This window comes from Talpa europaea (assembly GCF_964194135.1).
Source record: "Talpa europaea genome assembly, chromosome: 10".
In the NCBI taxonomy this organism is placed as follows: Eukaryota; Metazoa; Chordata; class Mammalia; order Eulipotyphla; family Talpidae; genus Talpa; species Talpa europaea.
The window spans coordinates 79,317,792-79,341,796 of record NC_140077.1 but is presented as its reverse complement, the minus strand read 5'-3'; the positions used below and the strand labels follow the sequence as shown (position 1 = coordinate 79,341,796).

At 34.7% G+C, this 24,005-nt stretch overlaps 1 protein-coding gene across 1 annotated transcript in view; it reads right to left on the bottom strand.

Annotated features, from left to right (window-relative positions):
* Window positions 1-24,005, bottom strand: part of DENND1B (DENN domain containing 1B) — a gene marked incomplete at both ends in the record, with an annotated part of 177,148 nt that overhangs the window by 50,651 nt on the left and 102,492 nt on the right. The window contains one exon of the mRNA XM_084246072.1: window positions 3,033-3,133. Coding sequence (XP_084102198.1) covers window positions 3,033-3,133 — 101 coding nt within the window. The remainder of the gene's footprint in view (window positions 1-3,032; window positions 3,134-24,005) is intronic.

Sequence of the window (24,005 nt, the reverse complement as noted above, 5' to 3'; positions counted from 1 at the left end):
GCTTCTGACTGTACCCAGTGCTTGTATAAATAAATAAATCTTTTAAAAAAAATCATTCCCAAAAAAACATTTATTTATTTATTTTTGGTAATATATTCTGTATATGTAATTACCACATTTTGTTTATCCATTCATCAGTGATGGACACTGAAGTTCTTCTACTTTCTGGCTAATGGACATTGCCATGATAAACCTTCACGTACAAGTTTTTGTGTAGATACATGTTTTTGTTTCAAAAATAATTTTTTTTTTAAATTCTCTATTTTCCCTGTATGCTATAGATGAAGAAGGAAATGTAGATGGTATGGCTTCCATCCAGTGGTGATAGCCTTCCCTTCTCTTGCCTACCAGGGAGTGGCAACCATTTAACTTCAGCAATGTCACTACCCATGCTTATTTTTATATGCCTCAAGTATAGACCTTACAGTATTTCAGGATTACTTGTACCCTTTGTGTGTGCATGTGCTTAAGTGTGTGCATTCTATGCATGCCCATGTGTACGTACATGTGAATTTCTTCTCATCTGTGACTCCTGGGAGGACACAAACTAAATCTTACTCATTATATTACATATTCATGGGTTGGAAAATAGGTGTTCAATAAATGCTTGAATACAAATGGCTGGATGGATGAATGAGCCAAGAAATTAGCAAAGTTTTTATCAGTAGACCCAGATGTGATATTCTTCTATGGTCACAAGATGGCATCATGGCTCTCCACAGTCTACACCACACCAGAGATACCAGGTATGAAAGCAAAAATACTTCAAGGAGCTAGGATTATCTCAGGATTTGGTAAATATACATTTTTCCCTATTCAAATTTTCATGGTGTTATTTTTGAAGTGGAATATAAAAATCATTCTATTGAAAAGCAATGATATTATAGAGAAATGCTATTATTTTTCTTCCTTTTGCAATCAAATCAGTATGCATATGGGATCATTTGCAAGATGCAAAGGGGCCAAAAAAAAAAAAAGCCAAACATTTTCTCTAGGAAGTGTTTTAATTTGTAGACTTTTCTGACAATGGAAGAGAGCTGTCTTGTATGATGTCTTAAGTAAACATATGATAGATAGATAAACATTATACTATGATAGAAGTTCCTGTGATAAAAGCTGAGCCTATTATTGAGACCTTAAGATTCAGGAAGTTTCAGATAACCTCTTGTTTGATCGCTGCTGAACTCTCTGGACCAGGGAAGTGTCTGTCATAAAAGCTATTAGAACTTGTCCTAAAGACTACTTCAGAGTCTTAGAGACAAGTTAAGAAAATCCCAGAGACTGAAATATGACATTAGCTTTCTTCATTATAGTGGAAGCAAGAAATGGAAGGACTTGCTGGCAGGATCAGAAGGTATCAGGAAGACATCTCTGAAAAGAATTAGCACAGAACTACCTATATCACAGAATACTATCTAACTTCATATTGTAGAAAGTCTTAAATGTGTAATCATTATAGAGAACTGAACTTAAAGGAATGTAATCTAAGAAGTCAGAATATTTTAATATAAAAATTAAAATGATACTGACATTGTAAATGATAAAACTAGTTATAAACTTCATAATTAGAAATGTTAGTCTGAATCGCTAACAACATATATTTTAAACTATATTAATATATCTTCAAATACTTTTGTTAAAGATATTTTAAAATAATTTTAATTACTGAACACTATATACAAACATTACATGTGTCACTGTGAATACATAGCAGTTCTCTGCCTTGAAGGCAGAGAAAAAAACTCTAAAGAATAAGAAGTGAGCTTATTTGTATATTTAGCTTTCCTGTTATACTTCTGGTATGACACTTCACAATAAAACTGAACTGTATACCTGTGGTCTCCTACCAAACTGTTTCTCCATTCTAGCACACAAAAGGCAAATGAGTCATGGTGGAGCACTGGGAAACTACTTCTCAGAGTTATCAATACTAATTATATTACCATGCTGTGAAAACAATATATTGGTTTAATGAACACATAGCCAAACAAATGTGCTGTCATTATAATCAATCACTTCTATTCTGAAGAAGACAAATCATAAAACTTAATAGAAGAAATCTGTGTATGCACTTAAGTCATTTTAATCCTTAAATACATTATAATCTGCTTTTCATGAAATAAAAAAGTCAAATAAATACTTTTCTTCTAAAAGCCTTTTTAAAAATAATAGTAGTTGTGACATAAACATTAATTTTCTTCAATGTGCATGTACATATACATGGCTTATAGAGAAGAAAACTCATCAAATTTATTAAAAATTAAGGTAACCCTGCAGACAGACAATTACATAAATTTAGCACAGAACTACTTAGAAAATGATTATGTAGTGAAAATAACATTTACCTTAAAGTCCACAAAAAATCCTTAAGCTAATGTTTGGTAATCTAATCATTGTTTAGGCTGACTATAAAAATACACATTCTTCCTGGGGAGAACAGGTAAGCTCTAATGGGGTTTTGAATTCAAATTGGGTGAGATTATTAAGAATTGCTTCTAATATCAGGAAGCTGTTCAGAATTACTCCCAACACTTTTTCAACATCATTTTTGATAGTGGCTTAATGCTAAGACTTTGAATTAAAGCAGACATCCAGGGAATCACTGTATTACAGAAAACACTCACTGGTATTTGCTGTTTAGTGTATGACTGAGGGAAGAGGAGTAAAGGAAAGTGTGCTCTGACAGACAATTTGGTTTCTGACAGAAGTACAGACAAATTCTGACACCTGGGATGCTCAGTTCCATACAAGGTTCCTAACCACAACTTAGTATTTGTAGTTATGCATTTAATTATCTAAATTATTGCAGATGAAACTGACAAAACCTAAAGAACTTTGTGTTTGCCAAGTACAAAATTTTTCTGACTTTGGAAATACTCTTACCTTATTAATACTTATTAGTAATTTCTAAATCCAATTTTCAGAAATTTCATTCATACACAAAGACAAAGTTTACCTAATCTACAAACAAACAGATCTTTTTTCTCATCATGAAACCTGTATTTAAAAGATTCTGGCAAAAGTCAGCTTACCAGCAGTAATCCAGCAGGTGTGGAGGAAGCACTGGGATATATATGTGTTGCCAGTACATGGGGTACAACAGAGCAACTGATCCATGGAGACAGGCAGTTAACTAAAATTTGTAGAAGGATAACAACAGTAAGTACCCACTAACCATCCAAATAAAAAGGCATGCTCAAATTATCACAAGATTAACAACAATCATAAGACAATTTAATGATATAAATCACATTATCTTGTTCAATTTTACAAATAAAAAGTCATGTTTCAGAGGCCTTTCTGAAAAACATAAAGAGCAAAGTAGCTTCTTAGGAGTCTTATATAAATAGTTATGGTCACAGCTTAAAAAATAAATAGAGGCAAAACTGAAAAATTAGCTGAGCATCTTAGAAGAAATTGTAGGAAATTACAATTTGTGCAGTACAGTTTGCACATCACTCATATTAATATACCATGGTTAAATATCGAAAGGGAGAGAGGCTGAAAGCTCCTGAGGGATATCATTAGGGCAAATTGCCAAAGAATGAAACATGAGCCAGTCAGGAGAGTCTGGAAGCTGCAATAATACCAGGGGACTTGAATGTTCGACAGTTGGAGCTTCAGTAATGTGTGAACTGCGGGTTATGGTATCAAGAGACTCTGTTCACTGACACATAGAATGTCACTATTGACCAGCGAACTGCCCAAGCTTGACAGCTGTACTACAGGAAGCCAAGTATATCATAATTTCATATTTAAACTGTTCATTTCAGATTAACATTTTGTTTCCTAGCTTTATATCACAACAGCTGCAATTACATTGTTGCTATTTTAAGGTAATTGCCATTTTAATTGTTTTGTTTTGGCAAGCAGTTAATTAAATTTTTTTTAATGCTTAACAAAGGGATGACACTTTTTTTTCCCTCCCTCCTACTGACCCTTATCAGAATTCTTCCCATATGATTTTCTGTACATTTTAAATTATATTTCTGTAAGTGTAGTTACTTTAACTGTTTAAAGTATTAATTAAATCGGCAGTCATCATCATTTTAGAGTTTTTGCTATAGTCTACATTTTGAGGTTACTAATTAAATTTTATTCATCTTGAAAATCAGAACTTCTAAATATAATCATATGAAAGTGAACCACATACTTTTTCTAAGCCATTATTCCTATTTTATTATACAAGATATTTAAAGTTATACAGTGATCAAATTATTTTTTAAGAATAAATGTGCACTACTCAATCTTGAATGAAACATTTATCTACATTTAAGTACAAAATAGTTTCACTAAATTAAAAAACCAATTAATCTGGACCCAAACCAAAAATTGATTAAAGTATTCTCACGCTTGTTAATGTATTATGTATTTTTCAGTTAGATATTTCATCTATCTTACATATTGCAAAAAGAGATGCATTTTTATTCTATTTAGAATTTTTATCATTAAAGGGTTTTAGTAGTTGGTACTTAAAAGTTTTAATAGTTTATCTACAATACCATCCATAAATAATTTTTAAATTCCATAATTAGAGCACACATTTACCACTAGGAGGCATTCAGATACCTCTACTTCACAATTACAGATCACAAATTTATTTTTCTTACATATTTGAACTAGAGGGAAATGAAAATGGGGTTGATGTGATTCATGTTAAATTCTACCAGAGCTTTCAGATACTGCCTGGTTGTAAATTAGGCATCTTTAAACTGTTTTAACTCTTTCCAATCTTTTGGTGTAATGTGATGCACTAAAAGAGCTTATGCAGCATTGAAAGCCAGTTAATTTACTCAATCTTTCCATCTGCCCAGAGATGACTTTTAATACAGCTTATTTAAAACCCTGAAAAAAGGAAAGTGTTCTTCTTATTATTGAAAATAAAATTAATAGTGTAACAAGGAGAGAAATACATTCTCAAAATGAGGAATGATAAAAAAGGTAAGTTATTTTACTGGACACAAATAGAGTCTGAAGGTCTCCATTAAAGGCTATCCCTATCTCCGTAATATTCATCAATAAAAGGAGCTAGAAATTATTCATTAGTAAGAAACACCATTATCTGATAAATTTAGTTTCTCATAGGATGAAATTTATGATAAGCAGTACATATTTCTACAAAGGTCAGCATTTGGCAGAGGGTTACCTCTGCTAAGTCAAATCTACCAGAAAAGGAAGAAACACTTAGGATTTGGTTAACTTTTTGGATATATAGGACAGGTAACAGGAGGTATGAAAGTGGTACTCCTCCCCAACCAGTTTCTGGCAACTAGAATGAGTGATTAAAAGTAACATAGCAATAGTGTCAGATTAGATGAAACTAAGAAATTTGCCTTTGCAAATATTAACTGTGAGAAATCCATGTGGATATTTCTAAATAAGGCAGAAACATACCAAAGAACATACCCCCATACCACCTAGTAGCATGTAAATGTGATTTTAAAGAAGAGAGAGAAAATACTATTATAGCATATATTATAGTATATATCAATGAATTCTAACATTTTACATTCTTGGTAATAGGGTTTTTTCTTATAATAAAAATGTTTACTTCTAGGTGGTTAATAGAACATTTTACCTAGACTATAGTGTATATTCACCTGAAAATGCATCTAAATATCAACTCTAAATCCTTTAAAGCACATTAGGTAACTATGCAAATGGAAATATAATAATTTACTTAATTTTTGAATGCCTGTAATGTGCTATTATAAATTCAGTGAGGCCACAAAATATAGTACTAAACAGAGCAGAGATCCTATTTTCATGGAGTTTATATATTAACATAAAATCTATTTCAGTTAGAGGTAAGTTATATGAAGAAATCTAAAGCAGGAAAGCAGGACAGGGAGACTATTTTAGACAGGAGGATTAAGCACAAGCTCTGATATAGTAACATTTGAACTGAGACTCAGTTGAAATAAGGCAGTCAACTATTATGGATTTAGGGAGAAGATCATTCCAGGTAGACGCAGCAATTGCCTTCAAAAGGTCTAAGGTGAGAAAGCTCTTGACATCTTCACAGAGTAGTAAAAACAGCACAACTCTACCTCATGAGTGTGATAATCTGGGTTAAGTGGAGAATAGCAAAAGATGTTATACAAGCAGGGTTAGGACTGAAGACCCTATGGGACATGGCAAACACTCTCGATTTTATCTGGAGGATATATGTTCATACCTGTGAAGAAAACAATGTCACAACAAATTATTTACCTAGAAATATGAAAATAAACTACTTATCTTTGAAGTCTGATTGTAGAATGAAGTACTATAAAGAAATGAGATCAATTTACCTAACTGCTTTACCTAAGACTACCTATGTTGAATATAAATGATGAAAGTAGACACCCTTGTCTTATATCTGATCTTTAAATAAAAACTTTCTATTTTTCACCACTGAGTATGACATTAGTTGTGAGTCTGTTGAGGTATGTTCCTTCTATCCCCATCTTTTTGAGAATTTTTATCATAAATGAATATTGAATCTTACCAGATTCTTCTTTTGTATCTATTGATATACTCCTATGATTTTTAAATGTCTTTTGTTGATATGATGAATGAATTAAATTGATTGATTCATGGTTGCTGAATCATCTTTGCATCCCTATTGGTCTTGATATATGATCCACTGGTTTTATTTTGTTGAATTTATTTTCTAAGATTTTGTTGAAGATTTTTACATCTATGTTCATCTACACTTCTCTTTCTTTGTGATGTGCTTCTAGTATCAAGGTAATGTTAGCCTCAAAATGTGTTTGAGAGCACTCTCTCTTCCTCAGTTTATTGGAAGAGTAAGAAGGATAGGTATTACTTCAATTGAAGGTTTAGTAGAACACACTATCATTTAGTCTTAGGATTTTGTTATGGGGGAAACTTTATGTTAATTGCAATTTTCTTGCTGGAAATTGGTCTATTCAGGTTTTCTATTTCTTCCTGATATGTCTTGGAAAGTTATATTTCTAGAAATTTGTCCACTTCTTCAAGGCTATCCAATTTATTTGGTATAAATATGTCCATAGTAGTCTTTTACAACCCTCTATATTTCTGAAATACCTTTTGTAACTTCTCTTTGATTTCTGGTTTCTATTATATTTTCCTTCCTCTTAGTGCACCTAGGTAGAGGTTTATTTATAAGCCAGATGTAAAGAATCTTCTTACTTTTTATTTATGGTATAGAATCTTTAAGCATAAAGAGAAAAGGCAGTCATATATCTGGATTAGAATTATCCCAGATTCTATGTCTAGTCCATGATAGGGCTAGCACTTTACATTGCTTTTCTAATGGGACATGGCAACTGCTTCTCAATAGCAGAGCTATTCTTCATGAAAGCTAAGAGGGTAGCAGAAGGAGTTTCAGTGTTTAAGTCAGAATATATCCCTGACACTGTGTCTTGGAAACTAAAGGAACTGTCATACATTTCAGAGAAACAAATTTACCAAATAAAAGGCTTAAGAAAAAAGTGTTAACATCTTTGTTAAATAGCACATGAATCTTTCAATGCGCATATTATTTCACAAAGCATACTCAATGTATTGAACTGATACAGTCCCAGAGTGCTGACTAATACAAAAGAAATAATTGGGAATATTTATTTCTTATACACTACAATTACAAAATATGGCAACCATATGAAGAGATTAAAACTGGGGCCTGTGACATCAAAGGAAGGACCTTGATAATAAAGGTTGACAATAGTGAATTTATTTATTAAAGGCACTTGGAACTTTAAGTCTCAGGCCATTATGTCTAATGTAGATACCGTCATTGACAATAATAATATTTATATTTATATAATGCTTACTATATGCCATACTCTATTCTGTGTATCTGGTATACTAAATTTAATCCTCACAATCACCTTATGACCTAGGTTCTATTATCATTATTCTCATTTTACAACTCAGATGACTACGGCTAAACTAAACCAACTGACCAAGATCACACAGCTAATAAGTGGCAAAGCCAGAATACCAACATAAAGAGGCTCCAGGATACAAGAATCACAATTTTATATCACCTCTGGATTATGGAACAGATCAAAATTCCCATCATCATAAGGTTTTTAATAATATCTACGAGTTGAAAACATTTTATCCTGTTACATAATGGAGATGAGAGTTTGGACTGAATAGCAAGAAGAGTTGACATTTATATGAAAAATTTATGGTATATGATAGAGAACCAATGTATAAAACTTTCCTCAAGCATGGCAGTCTACAAGTTCATCAGGAAACAAATAGAGAGAGTCACTCAGAAAATGTTAAAAATATAAGACAACCGATAAAAATTCTAAAAGTTATTTCAACCTCTATCTGCAAGTATACTTACATTAGAAGTCAAACCAAAGTTTAACTTTATGGTATGAAATATCATTTATTTCATATTTTAAACTATATTTATTAGAGGAAATCAGCTTACCAAGAAAGACAAGCAATATTTTAACCAATTAAACAAACATATATTTTTTAGGGGGAGAAGAGGCATAGGAGATAGCAGAAAACATGATCCATCTAGTATTACAGCCACATTGAAAAACAGCACAACTCTACCTCATACATTTTACAAGATCTCATACTCACACAGTTACTCCCATTACTCGAAACTATAACTTTTAGCCAGACTGTACCTCATTCTTTTGTAGAAGTCCTACTCACTTCAACTAGAGTTCCATATGAATTACTGAGGGACAGAATCATGTACCCAAGAAAGTATTTAAGCATAAATCTAAGAAATAAAGATTAAAGACTTCATTTGATTTTTAAATAAATCAATATTTAATTCAGAAATGAAAGCAGTATAAATAACTGTAGGTATACAGGAAAAACTGCTGCAGATGGGAATATGACAAATTCCTCATGGAATGAAAAACATTTTGGTGGAAAGCATTAAGAACCATCTGTTTAAATACATTTCATTTATATTCACATTTAAAAATTTAGGCCAAAAGGTAGCAGCAGAGTATTTGAAAACTACAAAGTTATCCCAACTATAAAATATTCTTACTTGAGCAAAATTCTAATTTTCATATTAAATTACAAGTGTAAGAAAATAATTGGGGCCTCCCTGATGGCAAAGGGGTTAAAGACAAAGCACTGTTAAGCTATTGCTAGCCACTGTAGCATGAGTTCAATCCCTGGCCAGGGAATTAACCCACATGACGCAGCAGAGCTCTCCTGTCTTGCCCGCTGCTCCCCTCTGCAGTGGATTTCAGTGGATCTGCCTGTTCTGCTCCCCATTCTGTCTCTGGTGAATCCCCTTACCCCGCACCCCGCACCTCTGGCCTGCACCCCAGTTCTTGTATGCATTAATAAATAAATCTTTAAAAAAAGAAAAGAATTGGGAACAGTATTTGGTTCTGCATTTTAATGCTTTTTAACACTAAAATACTATTTTCTATTTCATCCTCTTACTCATCTTGTCAGGATGGTAAACTATTACTTCATTGCTAAAAATTCATACAAACCTGCTTCAATGATTTTCAGCTCTTTTAGATAGTTGGTCAATGGTTTATTAGTTTTTCCTTACCAAATGATTCTGAATTTTTCTTGCTCACTTGCTTCTTTCATATATTCATTCCTTCATTCATTTTACAAGTGCAAAATCTGTGGCAAAGTTAAACCAATTGCCTATTTACCAGTTGGTAAGTGTGGCATCAAATGTGTGTCAGGCATTATTATTGGTACTGGGAATATCACAATGAACAAAAAACCCAAAATCTCTGCCATCAAGTAGCTTACATTCTAGTTACTCTCTCAATGTCAACACCACTGTCATCATAACATCTCTTCAACTACTTGAATTTCTGCAGCTCTCACCTTACACATAAATGTCAGTGCTGTCAGACATAGTTCCTTCCCTACACAACATTTTCCTGTTACTAAATTCACTACTTTCTACTTCTCACTTTCAAAGTCAATAAAACTACAATTTTGTATTTCCTGGTCCATCTACCTTCCCACCAAAACTAATGTGTCTAATCACCACAATATTCTATCATCTCTCCTCACAAACTTCTAGATTCTGGACTCTAGAGGGCTGTGTGTTAGAAAGGTCTTTCAAGTTATGTAATAATAAAATTTAGACAGTTAAGAAATATAAAGCATAATTAAAGAATTATTGCATTTAACAATGAAAAAGAAACATATCCTTGTTTAATTCTTTCCCTTTTTTTAAGATTATTTACTTATGCATACAAGAGCTGGGGTACAGGCCAGCAATGTGGGGGGTGAGAGGATTCATCAGAGACAGAGTGGGGAGCAAAACAGGTAGACTGACTGAAATATACTGCTGAGGGGAGCAGCAGGCAAGGCAGGAGAGGTCTGCTGCGCCATGTGGGTTGCTCCCTGGCTGGGGATCAAACTCGTGCTACAGAGGCTGCAGACTGCTTCATAGTGTGGTACCTAACCCCTTGTGCCACCAGGGAGGCCCCAATTCTTTCCTTTTTTAACAAGAAACCTTGGAGTAAAAGAAATTAAATGGCTTACATGAGGTCACCTTTTTTTTTTAAAAAAAAAAGATTTATTTATTTATACAAGCACTGGGTACAGTCAGAAGCATGGGAGGGTGAGAGAATTCACCAGAGCCAGAGCGGGAAACAGAACAGGCAGAGTGAGGAAATACACTGCAGAGGGGAGCAGCAGGCGCGGCAGGAGAGGCCTGTCCCACCATGTGGGACCCTCACCGGCGGCCAGGGATCAAACGGGCGCTGCAGAGGCTGCGGGCAGCTTTGCAGCCCAGCACTCAACCACTGAGCCACCAGGGGAGGCCTGAGGTCACCCATTTTTTTTTTGGTTAAACAGAACTAAAATGCAAATCTCTAATTTTAGAAGCTATTATTGATATAATCACACTATCATATTTGGGGACAGCTTTTCAAATGATAAAGTCCAACTAACTGAAGCTACCTTTTAATTATTGGGCATCTTAGAAAAATAATTTACACTCTCTCTGAAGGGGAACAAAATAAAACTGACTGCAATAAGAAAAAAATCACAGTTGCAAAATATTCACAGAGTAACCTCAACCTTTGTAAGTGGACCTAAATAAGTCTAATAATTTGTAAATTCTATATAATTAAATGAAGGAGAATAATTATACATATATAATATTAAAACTGTAACATGACCTTAACTGTGCTTAAAATACATATATCTGGCATGCATATCAAATATATATAAATATATGCATCTATGCACAAACATATATATCAGCAGAATCCACAGTATGTGCATGTATACTTATAAAATTACCATTTAGCTCTGTCCCATTATAAGGCAGATACTGAATGAACACTTGATGAACACTGTCCTCTGTGTATTTTTTTTTAAGATTTATTTTTATTTATTTATACAAGCACTGGGTACAGTCTGAAGCGGGGAAGGGTGAGAGAATTCAGCAGGAACCGGCGCTGCAGAGGCTACGGGCAGCTTCGCAACCCAGCGCTTAACTGCTGTGCCACTGGGGAGGTCCTGTCCTCTGTGTATTAATCTACATTTTTTCACTCATCTGTAACTACTTTCAAGCAAATTCCACATTCCACAGACATTTCCTTAGAAATGTTTCTAAAAGCCAATTTCATCTACCTTTTGTGGTCACTGTGCTAGTTCAGGAACAAGTCACTTCTTGCTTATATAATTGCAAAACCTTTCAACTAGATTCTGTCAGAATTTCCCTATTCCATTTTTTTTCTTTCGTAATGCCATCAGTGTTATTGTTTCTAAACAAAACTGGTCATATTCTGTACCTCATTTTCTACACACAATCTGTTGGATCAGATCCAAACACCTTAATTCAGCAAACATGATTTTTGACAATCTTGTCACTGTGCTTTTCTCCAACTAGAACCTCCAAAGAGATTCTCTCTCTTCTCTCTCTATTACATACACACACAAACACACAGAGAGAGAGAGAGATGGGGGGGAGTGAAAGTGGGGAGAGAGAGAGAGAGAGAGTAAACAAGTAAATATTTCCTAGACATGACAGAAATTCCTTTCAAGAACCAAGTGTCATACTGAAGTCATCTTGAATCTATCAATCTCCTTCCTACATTTCCCATATTAGAATAATTATCACATTGACTGGCGTTGATTCATTGACACTATATGATTTAATATTTAAATTTTATAGGACCACAGATTAATCATTTTGAAATTTCTGGTATATAATGCTTGGCAAATAATGCTTGGCAAATAATTATATTTAACAATGCTTGGCAAATAATTATATTTAACAATGCACAACAAATGAATGAATGCCCTCTTATTGTATTTAGAAAACTCTACCTATGCCAAGTATTTCCTTCATAACACAAGTTTCTCGTTTGTTCTCAGGTGGTTAACTATTTTTTAAACTCCTTCCAGAATAGTATTATATCACTGCAGTAAATCACAATAAAATACGAGATTTTAATGGAGGCTATACTTTAATTTATGTATCTCAGTTTCAAATTCATATTTTACTACCCATCTATGATAATGGATATGGACCCTTGAAATATTTTTCTTTTACCAAATGGCCTAATGTCAGTAAAAGGGCAATGGAGAGCTTAGAGGACACTGAAGATACCATGCAGGAAGAATGACTTTTTGCTTCCTAGTTCCATAGTATTCCAAGGCAGGATTCTGCAGGGTCAATGCTTCTCCAGGACTCAGCTCCTTCAATAAAAGAAGCGAGTAACACTCAGCAGTAAGCTGGTACCTTATTAAGATGGTTTTGAATGCTTCTTCTGGTAAGGTATCTCTGCTTGCTACCTGCTAACAGGTTAATTACTTTGGACTCCCATCAAGAAGACAGATTCACCCTCACTGGAATAATATTCTGGATATGGATTTGGTTTTTTGTCTATAATTTTTCTGCCAGTATCACCATCATTAGCTAGAGCAAAATACCCATCAGGATGGTATACATGTAGCACTGAATCTGATCAAGGTATTCATTTCATAGCACAGTAATGAGTTCATGCTCATAAGATTAGGTAAGTATATAACCTATACAAATGTATAACTTAGAGGAACCTGCCTAATTGAAAGATGAAATCGTTTACTGAAGACTCATTTACAATACCACTGGGGAAATAACACTATTAGTAGGTGGGGTTCTGTGTTACATAATACAGTGTGAGTTTTGAATCAGACATTTTATGGTGATGTTTCTCCCATAGCCAAAATACATTGGACCACAAATCAAGGGGTGGAAATAGGAGTGATTGTCTCCTTTATTACACTTAATAACCCACTTATATTAATTAGTTCTATTTCCTGTCTCAGCAGTTTAGAGCTCTTTGGGTTTGGAGAAATTAGCACATGACAGGGATATATTTCCACTTGAATTGGAAGATAAAAATAACACCTGGTCACCTTTAGTACATTATGTCACTGAGCCAACAGACTAAAAAAATTGAATTAATCTGTTGGCTAGAGTTATAGATTTTAATACCCAAAGAAAAAATGTTTTCCTTCTACAAAATAGATGCAAGGAAGACTGTGTCTAAAATCAAGCAATTCTCTGGGATGCCCCTTAATAATTCCATGCCTAAATCAGCTATTTAAAAAAAAAGATGAAATACTATTATTAGTACCCACATCAATGGACTTAGAGGGAATTATGATTAGTGCAATAAAACAGAAAAAGCCAAATATCATGCTTTCATTCATATTTAGTATATAAGGAAAGCAAACAGATGAATTAAATAAAACAAAGTTTTCACTCTAAGACCAATTAGTGTTTTTCAGACATGAACATGCAAGGTGGGAGTGGGAGTTTATAAACTGAGAAAAAGGGAACAATGACATGGAGAAGCCCAACAATTTGGACTCATAGCGGTAACCTACTATAGTCAACCATTCTCAATGATAAACACCTGAACTCATATAATGGTAGAATAAATTGTTACTTCAATTAAAAAACTAAATTTAAAAAAGCATAATTATTAAAGATTCAGGCTCTTTGGGAATGAAAGTTGGTGTCATTAAACAACCCAACCTGCTGCAGTTCTTGAAATATGAAATGGATATTATCTCATAATCAGTTATAGAAACAAAGACTTTTCCTTCTTTATTTTCCTTTCATATCTGTGTTTTTATGTGCTAACAATTTTCTACTTCTTATTTTTATTGTGTGTTAGTAATTAACAAAAATGAAATATAATTAATTGAAGTTGATGGTATAGATACATTGACTCAATTACATGCTTTACCGTGTTTTGGGGGAAAGGTTGAGAAATACATTTGAAGAAAGGACAGCTACATCTTATTAGGTAAACACGTACATTTGTGTTGTTTAACAGGAGTGCAAATGTGCACAGGAGGATCTGGGTGTAGATGGAGTGCTGTTGGAAGCTGAGGTTTACAAAGGTGTGGAATATACCAGTTATTAACTTACTGTCTTTTAGCTCCAAATTTACACCTTACTTTCTGATCTGTGAAGATGGATTTGTGTCCATTAGATATTTTTTCCCTTTTAATAATTGGCATAGTGTTAAACTTTATCAGGAGAGAGCAGTGAATATACATTTCAGGAAATAAGGCTTTTGCTTTCTGTTTGCCCTGCACTCACTTAGTAGGCACCTGCAAAAGCCGTGGCTTGTCCAAGGCCTGGCTTCCCCAGAGCTCACTTCCTGGTATACAGAGGGTCACCAGATTCCGGTGTAATGCACAGCTTCTACAACACCTAGATCCTGCAAATTATAGTGGCAATAGGTTTCTTCCAGGACCCCAACCATGGGTACTTTTAAATCAGAGTGTCTGTGACTCACAGCCTTGCAATTTCTCTGAGTGCATGACTTCTGCAACACAGGAGTCTTCTCTTAGACCTAATTACCATACTGTACAACTGTTAGCAGTACCAGGTAATCAACTGCTTGCCACCCTTCCCTCATTTGGTTTCTCTGGGGATTGCCTCCAGTGATAAAACTTCAATGATCAGCTTCCTCTGAGGCAGCTTCACAGCAGGGCAGCATCCAGTGAGGTACCCCTAAGATTCCCTATGGTGTATCAAGCACCCTATGGTGTTTTCAGGGAAATACAATGGAATGGTGTCTCTCTGTGAGCAGTGTTCCCAGGCAACCCAAGGGTTGTTTTCTACCAAACTCTGCCAGTGTGGCACCACAGCAACTTCTCTACCACCTAGTGTGAGTCAAAGGCTATACATTTGCCAATAAGGTCCTGAACTTGGAGTCTTATAGGGATTCTTTCTTAGGTGATCTATCTCAGTCCTATGGTTAGTTGCTGCCTTATATGTGATATGTTTATAGTCTTTAGATTTGTTATTTCAACTCCAAGAATAGTTTTAAATTTTTTATATTGAACTTTCCTTATTCAAATTACTGTGCAGTTTCTCTCTCCTGATTGGACCCAGACTGATATAAAATCTGTGACATCGTCTTACCCATAAAATATTGCCTAGCATGAGTTAGGGGACTCCATAAATGAGAAATGACTCAATAAATGAAGAAATGTACACATTTCATAGGAGAAATCAGTACACTTTCTATTAAGGACTGTAGAAAGCCCAAAAGATATCAGCTCAACTTCCTGTACAGGCTGAACAAGAGCCAATAAAGCAATAGAAAAGAAAAATATCGGATTGAGGAACATAGGAGAACTAAATAAGACATCAGTGTAAAAAAATAATAACAGTACAAAACACAACAAAGCAAAAGCAGACAATTATAAATCAGAGACATCCTGCAGGGGAGGATCAGGGACAGGCATCAGAAGGATGGGGGGAGGCGCATAGGGGACTGAGGTGATGGTGCACGAGTGCATTGGTGAAGATAATTCTATGGGGACTACACCTGGGGGTGGGAAGGAAAGCAAACATTGTTCAAAAATGAACCATGATGTAAAAAATATATAAATAATCATTAAAAAAAGAAACAGAGTTGAAAAGAGTTCAAGATGTATCAATAACTTTTTTCCCCATGGGATTACAATTTTGGCACAGACTTTTTAAAATAAGTTTTAAATTAAAATTCTCTAGTAAAAATGGCAGAATATGATCTTTTTAAAAGTCAAAACCTACATGGAAATTAGCTAATTTATAATCTTCAGAATTGTTGTTGTTGTTTAAATAGATAAGCACTAAAGGAACGAAAGAGATATTTTAGTCTAGAGACGTTTCCCCTCTGGCATTTCTAGTATCAGATGAACACTTTCTATTTTATACCAGAATAAAAATTTTATATTAAAAACTATTCTCTATGGCCACAGTTTAAAGATTAATTTTACTTTTTTAAAAAAATTATTTATTTTTATACAAGAGCTGGGGTACAGGCCAGAGGCACAGAGGGTAAGAATATTTACCAGAGACAGAGTGGGGAGCAGAACAAGCAGACCACTGAAACACACTGCTGAGGGAAGCAGTGGGCACAACAGGAAAGGTCAGTGCACCATGTGAGATTCTCACAGGCTGGCCAGGATCGAACCCGCACTGCAGAGGCTGCAGACAGTTTCACAGCACTGAGCTCAATCCACAGCGTGACCGGGGAGGCCCTAATTTTACCTTTAATTCATATAATCTCTCTCTCTCTTTCCATGGTTTTAACCTTTACAGAGATTAATATCTAATCTCATTAACAAATTTAGTAATTTTATAATTAGAGAAAGGGTATGTAATAAGTACTAAAGTGGTTCAAGGATAAAAAATACAATTGGTGTTACTGACAGGAACCAGGCCTCTGAAAAATAAACGAGATTTTTGATAAACATTCAGAGTCATGGAAATGGGAACATTCAAAACATACTTGAAGTAAAGAAAAAGGTGCAATTTAATGCACTGATTCAATAAATTATTGCTACAATCCTACTACATATCAGTACTGTCCTAAGTACAGGTTTACTGTAGTGACTGATCAAATAAGATCCCTGCACTAAAGATTTTATTATCCATGAGTTGACAAGTGGAATAAGTTGTGAAGAAAATTTTGGGACCAGGTAATGGACATCCTGTAATGTCAGAATAAGGTATTTTATGGGCAATGAGTAATATTATCTTTTGCTTATGAAGGATTTGATAATAGTATACAGAATGAATAGAAAGGAAAAAATAAGAAATTTAAGTGGAAGATATTTATATTAAATGTAGTTTAAAAATGGGATGGGGCCTCCTCGGTGGTGCAGGCAGTTGAGAGCCGCACTGTGAAGCTGTCTTTGCAGTGAGTGTTCAATCCTGGCCAGCCGGCAAGAGTCCCACATGGCGGGGCAGACCTCAACTGTCTCACCCACTGCTCCCCTCAGCAGTGTATTTCGTCAGTCTGTCTGTTCTGTTCCCCGCTCTGTCTCTGGTGAATCCTCTCACCCCCTGCACCTCTGGCCTGTGCCCCAATTCTTGTATATATAAATATTTTAAAAAATAAATAAAAAATAAAAATGGGATGAAGGGAAAAATGAGAGATTCTGAGGGATAACTGACTAGACTTACAGAAGAGGAAAAAAATCACTTCAGCATGATTGATTAGAAGCTTTTTTCACAAAATCTTTATTCTTCACTTCCTTCTCCCCCCTCCCTTTTTTTTTTTTTTTAACTAAGGTAACACTGGTTTACAATACTGTATTTGATTTAGAAGTTTAGGATCACACCTTTCAGGTGTATGTGACCACACCACACCTACCATCAAAGCACAGAAAGTCTTCCACTATAGAAACTCTGTAACAGGAGGGGTACTATATTAGGCAGGGCATAAAAATGCATTTGGTTTAATAAGATGGTCATTATAAAGAGCAAAATTGCAGAAAAATGGAAAGCATGTACTTTGGAGTACTATGAACCTCATTAAGCCACTTACTAGCTGTATGGCCTTAGGCAAATACTCTATGTCTCAAAATTCTCTTCTTTATCTGTCCTTTGTAATTAAAAAACTATACTAACAGCATAGTAAATGATGATTAAATTTACTTAATCTCGCCAGAAGAGACACTAGTTCATAGACTATACTAGGTATTTCTTGATTATAATTACTCCTGCTATGATCATTTTATGTAAGTGGAGATAAAACGAGGGCTCAGAATATATTATCTGAACATAATATTTATGGAAAGTAAAAGTTGCTTGAACTAAAACAGTGGGCAGTTGCCGTGGAGAACAGAGGTAGAGAAGAAAGAATTAAGGAAGTAGGATTACTATAGCCAAGATGAAAATGCATACACTGTTCAAAAATGAAAAATGATGTAAAAAAATTTATAAAATTTTAAAAAAGGAGGTAGGATCTATAAAGTTTAGATGGGATAGATGAGAGAGAGGGATCAATCACCAAATTAGCCTGATAGTAGAGGAGGAGACTATAGGGGAAAAAAGATGAGTTCCATTCCAGAAATGCTAAGTGAGATAACTTCAAAGTTAAAATATAAGCATATAAACTCAACATTCACTAGAAAACTTTTTGAACTGCAAAATAAATTTTTAAAAATTGTGGTATTCAAGAAATAAACAGGGCCTCCCCAGTGGTGCAGCGGTTGAGTGCTGGGTTGCGAAGCTGCCCGCAGCCTCTGCAGCGCCGGTTCGATCCCCAGCTGCTCCCCGGCCACAAGAGGAGGGTCCCACATGGCGCACAGACCTCTCCTGCCGGCTGCTGCTCCCCTTAGCAGTGTACTTTGGTCCTTCTGCCTGCTCTGCTCCCTGCTCTGGCCTTGGTGAATTCTCTCACCCTCCTGTGCTTCTGACTGTACCCAGTGCTGGAAGGAAGGAAGGAAGGAGGGAGGGAGGGAGGGAGGGAGGGAGGGAGGGAGGGAGGGAGGGAGGAAGGAAGGAAGGAAGGAAGGAAGGAAGGAAGGAAGGAAGGAAGGAAGGAAGGAAGGAAGGAAGGGAAAGAAAGAGAGAGAGAGAGAGAAAAGAAAAGAGAGAAAGAAAAGAAAAGAAAGAAAGAAAAAGAAAGAAAGAAAGAAAGAAAGAAAGAAAGAAAGAAAGAAAGAAAGAAAGAAAGAAAGAAAGAAAGAAAGAAAGAAAGAGTAGAAACATAATAGTATCTTTACTAAAGAAACTAAAACAATAAAAATGATCACCAAAGTGCAAAATTAAGTTATTGTATTATATAGAAAATATTACGACAAACAAATTTCTGAGGTTGTTTTACTAGAAACCTGAGTAGTTGCAGGAAAAAAGTTTATAAAACCTAGTGAATGATAATTTAATATATCCTTAGATAATTCTACAAGTGCTATATTAAAAACTTTAGTTTTTACATTAAAACCCAATTGTTTATTTTTAGAAGATAAGTGTACTAAACCATAAAGCAGAAATATATGCATAGCTCCATAAGAAAAACAGCTATTATCACAAGAACTGGAAAATAAAAACATTTACAGCGTTCCTGTCTTAGAACTTTCCTCTAGCTAACCTCCATACATCTCTTCCATACAGCTACATGACAACCTCAACAGTCCTATTCCCACCCTCAAGTCATACTCTCTTAGCACCACTGAAAATACAATGTTCATAATAGCAGACACAGGTCCAATAATACAATGGTAAGTCGAATTGTTATCTACAGTTTCAGCTGACATATTGGTTGTTATAGGTAATGTGAAGAATTACAAATACAAAATTTGTTCCTATGACCTCCCTGGTGGCACAGGCTGTTAAGGCAGCACTGCGAAACTGTCCGCAGCCTCTGTAGTGCTGGTTCGATCCCTGCCGGCTATGGAGATATCCCATCGCAAGCAGACCTCTCCTGCCTCACCTGCTGCTTCCCTCAGCAGTGTACTTTAGTGGATCTGCCTGTTCTATTCCCCACTCTGTCTCTGGTGAATCCTCTCACCCTTCCCACACATCTGGCCTGTACCCCAAGGTTTTTGTATAAATAAATAAAAAAAAATCTTTAAAATAAAAAATAAATAAATAAATAAAATTTGTTCCTAAAATCTCTCTGATATTCCTTGAAAACAAATTTTAACTGTTCTACTCTGCTACAGGCTTAAAAACATACATGACAAAAATAAACTTCAACAGAAGCCACACATGACCACCCAACAGCTAAACATCATACTCAATGGTGAAAGACATAAAACGAATCCAAACTGGGAAAGAAGAGGTAAAACTATCTCTTTTTACACATGACATGGTAACATCCATAGAAAACCCTAAAGACTCCACTTTAAAAAAAAAAAATTAGAAACAATCAGTAAAGTGGCTGGTTACAAAATCAATCTATAAAAATTAGTTGTGTTCCTATATGCAAACAATGAACTAGAGGAGCAAGAAATCAAGTAATCAATCCCTTATACTATAACATCAAAAAGTATTAAATATAAAGGAGTGAACTGAGGAAAGATAGTAAAGGAACTAACTGTACAAAAAAGTATTGTTTAAAGAAACAGAAGTCACTAAGAATGGAAAGATATTCCTGCTCATGAATCATTGTTAAAGTGACCATTTTACACAAATGCAATATACAGATTCAATGAAATCCCTGTCAAAATTTCAATTGCTTCTTCAAAGTAATATCTTCAAAATAGTATGGAAAAGGCAGACCATAATCTCACACCATATACAAAAATTTTATCAAAATGTATTAAAGATTTGGATGTAAGATTTGAACTATAAAATACAGATAAAATAGGCAAAACACTCCACAAAACATTGGCTTCAGTGATGTATTTGGGGACATAACTCCAACGGCAAAGGAAACAAAAGCAAAAATAAACAAATGGAAACAGATAAGCAAAAATGCTTCGGCACAGTGAAAGAAACTGTAAAACAAAAGGCACTCTACCAAATGGAAAAGGTAATTGAACATCACACTGATAAGGAGATAATATCCAAGTTCAATAAAAACTCATACAACTCAACAAAAGAAAACAAGTAATCCAATCCAAAAATGGGAAGAAGAGCTAAACAGACCCTCCTCCAAAGACATACAGATGGACCTCCTTAATGGCCTAGGGGTTAAGTCTCAGCTCTATCACGTCTGTGGCCTGAGTTCAGTCCCTGGTGCAGTAGACACTCTTGTTTTGTCCACTGCTTTCCTTAGCAACGTATTTCAGTAAATCAACCTGTTCTAACTCCCTACTCTGTCTCTGGTGAATCCTCTCACACCAATCCCCAATCCCTGCACCTCTGGCGTACACCCCAGTTCTTCTATGCAAAAATAAATAAAATTTTAAAAAAGACATATAGATGGCCAACAGGCACATGAAAAAATGCTCATTACTACCTATTATCAGGTCACAATGAATTATCCTCTCATACCTGTGAGTGTGGCACATTATCAAAAAGACGAGATCAACAAGTATTGGAGAGGATGTGGAAAAGAGGAACACTTGTACACTGTAGGTGGGAATGTATACTGGTCCAACCCCTATGAAAAACATTATAGAGGTTTCTTAATATATTAAAAGTATATTTGCCATATTATCTGGCGATTCTCCTCCCAGGGATCTCCCCAAAGATTGCAAAAACACTAATTCAAAGGGATATATGCACTCCTATGTTCACTGCAGTGCTAATCACAATAGCCATGTCATGGAAACATCTTAAGTGCTCAAGGACAGAAGAGTGGATTAAGAAGATGTGATTTCACACACAAACACACACACACACACACACAATGAAATACTACTCGAGTGCAAAAAAGATGAATTCTTGCCATTTTCTTCAATGTGGGTGGAATGGGAGGGGATTATGCTAAGTGAAATAAACCAGAAGGACAAAGAAAAATACTGGATTATTTCAATCACATGTGGAATATAGAGAAACAAATGGTCAGATAAACCACATCAAAAACAAATTCTAGCAATTCACCCATAAAACTGACACTACCAGAGAAGAGGGAGGACAGAGGGCAAAAATTTGGAAGTGGGCACAATGGACTATGGTGGAGGACTCTGGGTGTCCTGGTGATGGGTATAGTGTAGTAGCATACATCTGAAGAGGTACGATCCTTCGTCTCTGAATCATATACAGTGTTGTGAACCATTATCAGCAAAAACAACAACAACAACAAAACATTAAAAATAAAATATTTTAAAAACTTCAATAATATGAACAAGAAACTAGACCTGGATAATCTTTGCTCTCCTACCAACTGTACAATTCTAATCTCCAGAAAGATTCCCTGTGCTTCAGGTTTCAGATTAAATGCTGGTACAGGTGGCACCATTAAGAGATAAATCAAGAATATATAAAATCCAGATGGAGAGGTTAAAATCTTCTGGATTCTCCTTCAGTTAACTAAACCTATAAAATCTACATTTTAATAGCTGATTTTCCAGGGATCACAGATTTCTTTTTGCATATGCCCTTGTTGGAATTAATGAGAGAAGGAGAGAAAAACATATGCTTAACTGCCTGGGGGCAACTATATCAATGGGAGAAATTACAGTTTATTAACACAATTCCAGCACTCACAGCACATTGCTTGTTCTAAATATTCCAGAAAGTACACTGACTACACAATCAAATCCCTGTAACTAATGTGCTTATAGACTTAAAGAGGGTGATATTTACCAACTAAATATTGGTCAAAACAGGAGCTAACATTTAGACATCTGCTTTAAAGAGAAGCTTCTCTTCCACCTGCTTCTACAGGCCACAAAGATACACTCTAGTTAACATATTACTGACAGGATGATGAGAATGCTCCTGTCAGACGCTGGCCTGCCGGGTGTTTGAGACAAAATGCACAGCCCCAGCTGACTAGTTAGAGAAAGTCTGGTGAGGTACAATTATAGAGGCATATGACAAGACTTCATGCCTGACTGATTTGAGAACTGATGACATGACTTTAAACAGCAATCTTCCCTACCTCTGGTCACAAAACAGCAATAAGTCAACTGATATACTCTTGTAATATCATGATTTATTCCTTTGCTTTGAATTCATGAGACTCTGATATGATGTTCTGCTAGTCTACCCAAGATTCACTTGGGGCTAAACATCTAGGGCCTGCCTACAGCATGTATAAAATCAGTGTTCTTGTTTAGGATTATCAGAAACCCTTTAATTGCTACTTGATAAGGTACATAACAAAATAATAACCACAAAATTGATGATGTCCCAATTCATTAAACTTAAACATATGTTGTGTGTATACATATATATATGTGTGTGTGTGTGTGTGTGTTTGTGTGTATATTGCATTGATGATTTCTAACGAAATAATACACTTTAATATATGGGGGAAACCATTAATCTTAAAAACAACAATATTCTTGATATTTCTTCTAACATTACAAAATTAATTTTTAAAGATTTATCTCTATACAGAGAATTGTAAATTATCATTTAAACTACGAATAGCACCTAAAGAAATGATGAGAGCTGATGAATCAAATTGATTCTCTACCAGTGTATCACCACTAAAACCCTCAGAAAGCTACACAGTTGTCCAATAATAAATAATAAATGACAAATGATTTTAATATAATTATGAATGCCAAAGTATAAGTCCAAACAAAATTCCTAAAATAATAGTGAGCCTGTGAATATAAAACACCATAATTTATGTGTTCTTTCAATAATTAAAACTGTCTATAAACTGAAAAATGAAGGATGGGTAAAATTCTATTTCTTGTATTAAGTACATTACAGCTTTTATGGTATATAAAATAAGGATGTGAAAGCTTACAAGCATCAATATTTTAATTCTTCCTTCATTGGATGTCTCAGAAATTTCACTAAACTCTTTAAAAAATAGTTTATTAATTCAAATAATATTAAAAAGTAAGCCTCTTAATTTTACTTTAAAATGCAAACCTGGTCTATTATAAAAATATGGCTAATAATAAGTATTTCAAATATAGGTATATTATGTGATTTCATATGTCTGTATATACACATACATACACACACAGTTCTTTATCCTTTATCTTTACAGATGAGATGATGAAAACTATTATCCCCATTCTTCAAACTGTTGAGATGTTTATAAATTACAACAAAAAAGAAACACCAATACTTTACTGATTTATTTCTAATGTTTTCCTAAACAGAGCAACTTACGTATTAATTCACTTAGCTCATTCTCTTCAGATTTCTGCTAACACACTACCTTTGTTACACACTCATTTTATCT